This window comes from Musa acuminata, chromosome BXJ3-5 (genome assembly GCF_036884655.1).
Source record: "Musa acuminata AAA Group cultivar baxijiao chromosome BXJ3-5, Cavendish_Baxijiao_AAA, whole genome shotgun sequence".
Taxonomy (NCBI): Eukaryota; Viridiplantae; Streptophyta; class Magnoliopsida; order Zingiberales; family Musaceae; genus Musa; species Musa acuminata.
The window spans coordinates 5,189,174-5,196,550 of NC_088353.1; the positions used below are offsets into that span (position 1 = coordinate 5,189,174).

Here is a 7,377-nt window from a genome sequence, read left to right on the forward strand (position 1 = left end):
TTTGACATTTCGTATGAATCCTTTTGTCTTCTTCTCATACAACGAGTACCTAGCAACTTTCTAGAAAAATCCCTATGGTTGAGTTGAGTTGACTTGAGAAGTATCAGCTTGTGATATATATATATATATATATATATATATATATATATATATATATATATATATATATATATATATATATATATATATATATATATATGTTTCCCAACGAAAGGGAAACATATGTACTCAATTTGGTGAGTTATTATTTTTTTTAAGAAAAAGAAGAAAAAATTGATGATCAAAGGGAAAACATATAATTCAACATAGTAGTCTCTGGCATAGCTTATCAACTTAATTGCTGATATAGGAAGATACAAACCCACCAAAATTCCTGTCTAAAATATCTTTCTTCCTCACATATCCACTTGATTGGTAATATATCAACATTTTGTGATTTACACAACAAAAAAAAGTTACTTCAAAAGAGAATCAAGGTGGCAAGAGTGGCACGTCTAACACGACCTGAGATACACTACACATTGATTTCTCTATTTGTATCTTTTAATTTTAGTGGACACTACGATACATTACATAACATGGTATAGTATTCACCACCTCATCTCCCATCCCGTAGACCTCTCCGTGGACTTGTGACATCGCTGTATGATTCGTTTAATAAGTGTTTAAAAAAAGTAATTTTGATGCCAAAGACAAAAATATTTAGGAGAGGAAAAGTCTAAGCAGCATGCATACCACAGGATGTCATGATCATCATCAGAATGGAATTTCGAGTAATAGTTGTGGAATTCTAGTGGCCGATGCACGCATGCAGTGAGAGAATTGGCCAATAATATTGATCTGTATCACATATAAATACTTTTACCTCTTTGCTCAACTACCATATAACACAAAAAAAACTATTCGCCTTCTTGTCTTGCTGTATTCTGCACTTATGGCATCTCAGCTTCACAAAACTTTGCTTTGTGCCACTTTGTTGCTACCGCTGCTATTGCTTCCCCGTGCTCTTCTTGTCAAAGCTTCACTCGGATCCCAAGGGAGGGCATTGCTCCACTGGAAAGCCACTCTTAGGAGTCGTCAATCCCTGAGATCTTGGAACCTCAATTCTAGTCCTTGCAATTGGACCGGAGTTACATGCAATTACCCTGTCACAGTTAGAGGGCTTGCGGTGATCACCGAGATATCCCTGCCGAGCATGGAGTTGGCAGGACCACTTGATGCTCTTGATTTCTCGGCATTGGGATCGCTCCTCCATCTCAATCTCTCGTACAACCAGCTTGGTGGGATAATTCCTCCGGTCATCTCGGCTCTCTCCAGGCTCGTATCTCTTGATCTCACTGGCAATCTGTTCACAAGCAAAATCCCAATTGAGATAGACTCCATGAAAGATATCCAATTCTTGAGTCTTAGCCAAAACCAAATGATTGGTGCTATACCTCCATCTCTGAGCAACCTCACCGGTCTTGTGTCCTTGCACTTGGACAATAATAAGCTTGTGGGTGTCATTCCTAAGGAGTTAGGGAGGCTCCACGAGTTGATGTATCTGGATCTCGGGGACAATAGCCTATTTGGTTCAATCCCTTCTGGTCTAGGAAATTTGACAAAGCTACACCACTTGGGTCTTTACCAAAATCAGTTAACTGGAGCCATACCTCGAGAATTGGGAAATCTAGTTAATCTCATTTACTTATCAATCTCTAATAATAATCTAACGAGTGGAGTTTTCTCTTCTTTTGGAAACCTAACTAAGCTACAATCAATTTTTCTATGGAGAAATCAACTCTCAGGTCCTATCCCTTTTGAGATTGGAAACCTCGTTGAGGTTATCAATCTCGATTTCTCGGGAAACCTATTAACAAATTCGATTCCTTCCTCAATAGGAAATATGACCAAATTAAATAACCTTTATCTTTGGGGGAATCAATTATCTGATTTTATTCCTCTTGAGATTGGAAATCTAATTGAAGTTACTGATCTCGAACTCTCAACAAATCTTTTGACTGGTCCTATCCCTTTCTCTATTGGAAACATGAGCCAATTAGAATTCTTATACATGGATACGAACCAGCTCTCAGGCTTATTTCCTCGATCGGTTGGCAAGTTAAGCAAACTCAGAGAACTACATGCATTCGATAATAAGTTGTCTGGACCTTTGCCTATGGAGATCAACAACATTACTGGACTGACAAATCTAGAGCTGTCAAATAATAGCTTCGTCGGTTATGTACCCCCAAACATATGCAAAGATGGAGCCCTAAAGTACCTCACTCTTGATACGAACAACTTCCAAGGTCTCATTCCCACGATCTTGAAAAACTGTACGACACTTGAAAGGGTCCGTCTTGAACACAATAAACTCACGGGAGATGTATCTCAATGTCTTGGAGTGTATCCCCATCTTTATTATATGGATTTGAGCTTCAATCTACTCTCCGGTGCACTCTCACCAGACTGGGCAAAATGGCACAATCTGACGCTCTTCAGAATCTCAAATAACAACATCACCGGAGTCATACCCACCGAATTTGGGCAGTTGACGAAACTGGGAGAGCTGGACCTCTCTTCCAATTACCTACAAGGAGAGATCCCAAAGAGCTTCGGCAGCTTAACCCTTCTCTACAATCTGAGCTTGGGCAACAACCAACTCGTCGGCCATGTCCCTCTGGAGATTGGAATGCTGTCCAATCTTGAACTGCTTGATCTCTCATCCAACAACTTGGCAGGAAGAATCCCAGATCAATTAGGCAACTGCATGAAACTCCGATCGTTGAAGCTTAACAACAACAACTTCAGTGGAACCATTCCTTTGGCCATTGGTAATCTGGTGTACCTTCAAGACACCTTTGACATCAGCCAGAACTCACTAACAGGGGAGATTCCATTCGAACTCAGCAAATTGGTGATGCTGCAAAGCCTGAATCTATCGCATAATTACTTGTCGGGTCATCTTCCATCTTCGCTAACATATATGACGAGCTTGTCTACCGTAGATGTATCCTACAATGAACTGGACGGCCCTGTTCCTGATAGCCCAGCTTTCCGAAGAGCCCCGGCAGAGTGGTTGGCCCATAACAATGATCTGTGTGGAGTTGTTCAAGGATTGCCTCCATGTGTTTCACTCGGTACTCCAACAACAGACGACCGAAGCAAGCGCCACAAAATTGTTATAATAGTAGCCATCATTGCTTCTGTGGTCTTCTTCCTTCTCTTGTTTATATTCATTGGAGCATTCCGCAAGAGAGAAAAAGATACAGTACCTGTTGATAATAATCACATCAAAGAAGGTGCATTCTGTATATTGAATTTTGTTGGAAGAGATGTATACAAGGGCATCATCGAAGCCACCGAAGATTTCGATGCCAAGTACTGTATCGGAAGCGGTGCATACGGCAGTGTCTACAGAGCAGAGTTAGCAAGTGGGGAACTGCTAGCGGTGAAGAAGATTCACCTACCAGACACTGAAGGTGCATGCGACGAGCAACCCTTTCAAACTGAGATACAAACTCTTACTCAAATTCGACATCGCAATATCGTCAAGCTTTACGGGTTCTGCTCCTCTCCCCGTCGCAAATTTCTGGTGTACGAGTACATGGAGAGAGGAAGTCTGGGATCTGTCCTCCGAAGCGAGACTGCAGCTGAATTGGACTGGGTGAAGAGGGTGACCATCGTGAAAGATGTTGCTCGTGCTCTGTTCTACATGCATCATGACTGCACACCGCCTATCGTTCATCGAGATATTACCAGCAACAACATCCTACTTGATTCCGAATTCAAGGCTTGTGTTTCCGACTTTGGAATTGCTCGACTACTGAAGCCGGATTCATCAAATTGGACCATGCTTGCAGGCACACGGGGTTACCTAGCACCAGGTAAGTTTCTCTCTCTCTCAGATCTCGTAGTTTGTGCAAATTAAGAATACCTGCAATTGAGAACATCTTCAAATTATATCTTGGAGTAGATCTCTATGGATTGGCGGTTTGATCATTGGCTCTTGCTGTCTGCAGAGCTTGCATATACAATGAGAGTGACCACCCAATGCGACGTGTACAGTTTCGGAGTGGTGACGCTGGAGTTGCTGATGGGAGAGTATGGAGAAGTGCTCATTTCCATTCTGTTGTCTTCACCGATCAACGATAGCTTTGTGAAAGATGTATTAGACCGACGTCTACCCGTTCCTGAGGGTCAAGTTGCGGATGAAGTAGTAGCAGTTTTGAGCTTGGCTCTTCGTAGCGTGGACAACCACCCTGAATCACGCCCGACAATGAAACAGGTCTCCGACAAGTTATGGGTGGTCAGAACACCCCCACCAAGCCTCCGATCTATTGATGCATTGAAGTTTTCTGACTTAATGAACGTGGAGATATGATCTATATGTACTCCTCTGTGCCCCGATGCTTCTTTTGGTCAGGATCGGTAGACTTTGTTTCCGTGTGGCTTGCTTTATTAGTGGTTTCATTCTGCAGCGTGTTTAATAAAAACATCGATTGGCAATCGATCTCTTTTCTGCGTTCAACAGGCTCAGCGGGCAGATCCCTCCCACCATCGCCACTCTCTCTCAGCTCATCTCTTTTGATGTCCAAGGAAATGACATCACGGGGACGATCCCAGCCAGGATCAGTTCTCTCACGAAGCTGAGATCCTTAAATCTCAGTGGAAATAAGATTAGTGGCTCCATCCCTCTTTCGTTAGGCAACATGACAAGCCCCGTCTTCCTCATCCTGTCTGGAAATGGCTTCTCACGAAGCATTCCTGAAGAAATAGGGGATCTCCAGAATCTCCAAGAGTTGGATCTCTCGGCCAACTTTCTCACGGGATCTATTCCTCAAAGCCTGGGAAATTTGACTCAACTCTCCTTGTTGGATCTCTCTCTGAATCATTTATATGGATCCGCTCCTCCAACGCTGGCAAATCTCCAAAACCTTCTTGTCTTGAGCATCTCCAATAATACTCTCACGGCTTCAATTCCTGCCAGTTTGGGTAACTTGACTAGGCTTATCAAGTTGAATCTTTGGGGTGATCACCTCTCTGGGTCCATTCCTCATGAAGTAGGGAATCTTGTCCAGATGACAAATCTAGTACTTGCTCATAATAGTTTACTGGGTTCCATCCCCCTCTCCCTAAGAAATCTTTCGAAGCTTAGCACACTTTATCTCTTCAACAATCACATCTCTGGCACGATTCCTGCTGAATTAGGCAATCTAGTCGAGCTGAGAGACATAGATCTATCACATAATCTATTGACTGGTTTCATCCCTTCCACCCTGGGAAATCTAGCTAGACTAAGGAACCTGATCCTTTCTTATAATGAACTCTCCGGTCCCATCCCTTCTACTTTAGCTAACATGACCTCTCTGATACTATTAGACCTCAGCAATAACCAAATCTCCGGCTGCATCCCACCATCTTTTGCAAATCGAAGTCTAGAAGAACTATCAGTGATCAATAATAGTCTCTCCGGATCGGTCCCAAACCTTACGAGCTTGGTTTCTCTGAAACTGGCATACAATGACCTCTCTGGGCATCTGCCACCAGATGTATGCAGAGGAGGAAAGCTTCAGCATTTCACCGCAGCCTATAACAAGTTCCACGGGCCGATACCAGAGAGCTTGAGAAACTGTTCAAGCCTAGTGCGGGTTCGATTGGACAGGAACAACCACACCGGAGACCTCTTTGATCACTTTGGAGTCTATCCTAATATGAGATATATTGACTTGAGCTACAACAGGTTATCTGGAATGCTTTCATCGGAATGGGGAAGTTGTTCAAACTTGACGAGCTTAAGAATATCCAACAACAGATTAAATGGAACAATTCCATCTGAGATTGGGCAATCAACTCGGCTGGAAGCGCTAGACCTTCTAACATGTAGGACATGTTGATGCATTCAAGCTTTTTCAGCAATCTCTGTATCTATTCTTCTTCTAACATGGTATCAGAGCCTTCTCGCTGCTCATCTGAGTGTCGGTGTGGAAGCCGGAAGCCTACCTCCACTGCAGTTATTCCCCATCCTCCTCCCCTTCCGGCCCTTCTTTTCCTTCGCCGGTCACCTTCACCACCGCCGCCTCCTCCTCTTTCCTGTCTGGCTGGAAAGGGCAGTGCCGCTGCTTACCACTCCTCCGGCGCCTGCGGGCTTCTTCTCCTGCCTTTCCGACGGAACCACCGGCTCTCTTCCTATCTGTCGTGCCCGCTAAGTTGTGTTTCCTCTCCCTAACTCTTCTCCGCTGTTGTTGCCGACAAACTCGCCGTCTGTCACCACGACACCGTCTGCGCCTCCTTCTCCCACTGCCTCCTCAACAGCGGTGTCCTCTCCATCGGCGAACAGCGGACGCTGCGACATCTTCCGTGGCCCGCAGCAGCCGCAGCCGCTTTCCTCTGTCGCAGCAGCAGTTGCCGCGGTCCTCTCCATCGGCGAACAGCGTACGCTGCGACATCTTCCGCGGCCGCTTCCTGGCCCGCAGTAGCCGCTTCCCTCTGCCGCAGCAGCAACAGATTGCTTCCATCTGCCGCAGCAGATTGCTTCCTCTACCGCAGCAGCTGAGACTACTAATCTTCTCACAAGCCTCTTCCCTCATCTCTCTCACCCTACATCCTTCTCCCTTCCGTGAGATCATTTTTCAGTATAAAAAAAAACAAACTAAATAAATAAATAAACAAAAAAAAAGGGCTTGGATGTCTTTGTTATCTTCTTCAGATATTCCTGTTCCTATTTTGTAGGGACTCATAGTTCTTCTCCTACATGGCTTATCTCCATTAATGCTGTCACACTAATCCCTTTCAAATTATTAAAGGGAGACAACTATTGTTGGGAAAATCTTTGGAGTAGACATCACATGTGCAGCGGAAGAACAAGAAAAATAAAATCCTCGATTCCCAAAGAGATGTTCGTCGTCGTGCGAAGATTGGTGCGCAAAATCCACAAAACTGAAAAACTACGTATAAAATAGATTGTGTTACATAGGGAGATCGTATATCCCTGTTTTCTTGTAAATCCTTAGGAGAGGGTGAAGGAGGTCAAGCGTCCTCCTCTCTAGCGGTGATCCACATAGCAGGGTTGTGACGATGCTCCTCAAAACTCTAGGCCTGCTCTGAGGTGGAGAGGGGAAGGAGAATAGGAGAGGCAAGCAAAGGCTCTAGCCTATGAGGCTCTGAATCCCTCCTATTTATAGAGGTCCCCTGTCAAACCCTAATGGATCATCGCTAGTGGGTATTGGATCTGCATCAAATAACCCAAGCCTTTTAGATTAGTAGATCTCTATCCAATAATCTCTCATGGGCTCTTATTGGATCTCGTCCATGAATCCCAATAATTCAGAGGCTTATTGGATATCCAATAAGACAAGGGCTCCGTCGGATATCTCATATCCAAACCTCTACTCA

The 7,377-nt window shown here is 44.2% G+C and overlaps 1 protein-coding gene across 1 annotated transcript; it reads left to right on the top strand.

The window, feature by feature from the left end:
* The first annotated feature begins 934 nt into the window (after positions 1-934).
* Positions 935-5,879, top strand: LOC135639159 (probable leucine-rich repeat receptor-like protein kinase At1g35710). The gene is made up of 3 exons (XM_065152950.1): positions 935-3,869; positions 4,005-4,281; positions 4,517-5,879. Exons 1-3 carry the CDS (start codon positions 935-937, stop codon positions 5,877-5,879), a joined length of 4,575 nt encoding a protein of 1,524 aa, XP_065009022.1.
* The last annotated feature ends 1,498 nt before the right edge of the window (positions 5,880-7,377 follow it).

What these genes read in the sequence shown, in the direction of transcription:
- LOC135639159 (XM_065152950.1), top strand. Translation starts at nt 935, where the DNA reads ATGGCATCTCAGCTTCACAAAACTTTGCTTTGTGCCACTTTGTTGCTA. An exon ending in ACGGGGTTACCTAGCACCAG is followed by an intron (nt 3,870 to 4,004) that starts GTAAGTTTCTCT and finishes TGCTGTCTGCAG; the next exon opens with AGCTTGCATATACAATGAGA. An exon ending in ATGAAACAGGTCTCCGACAA is followed by an intron (nt 4,282 to 4,516) that starts GTTATGGGTGGT and finishes TGCGTTCAACAG; the next exon opens with GCTCAGCGGGCAGATCCCTC.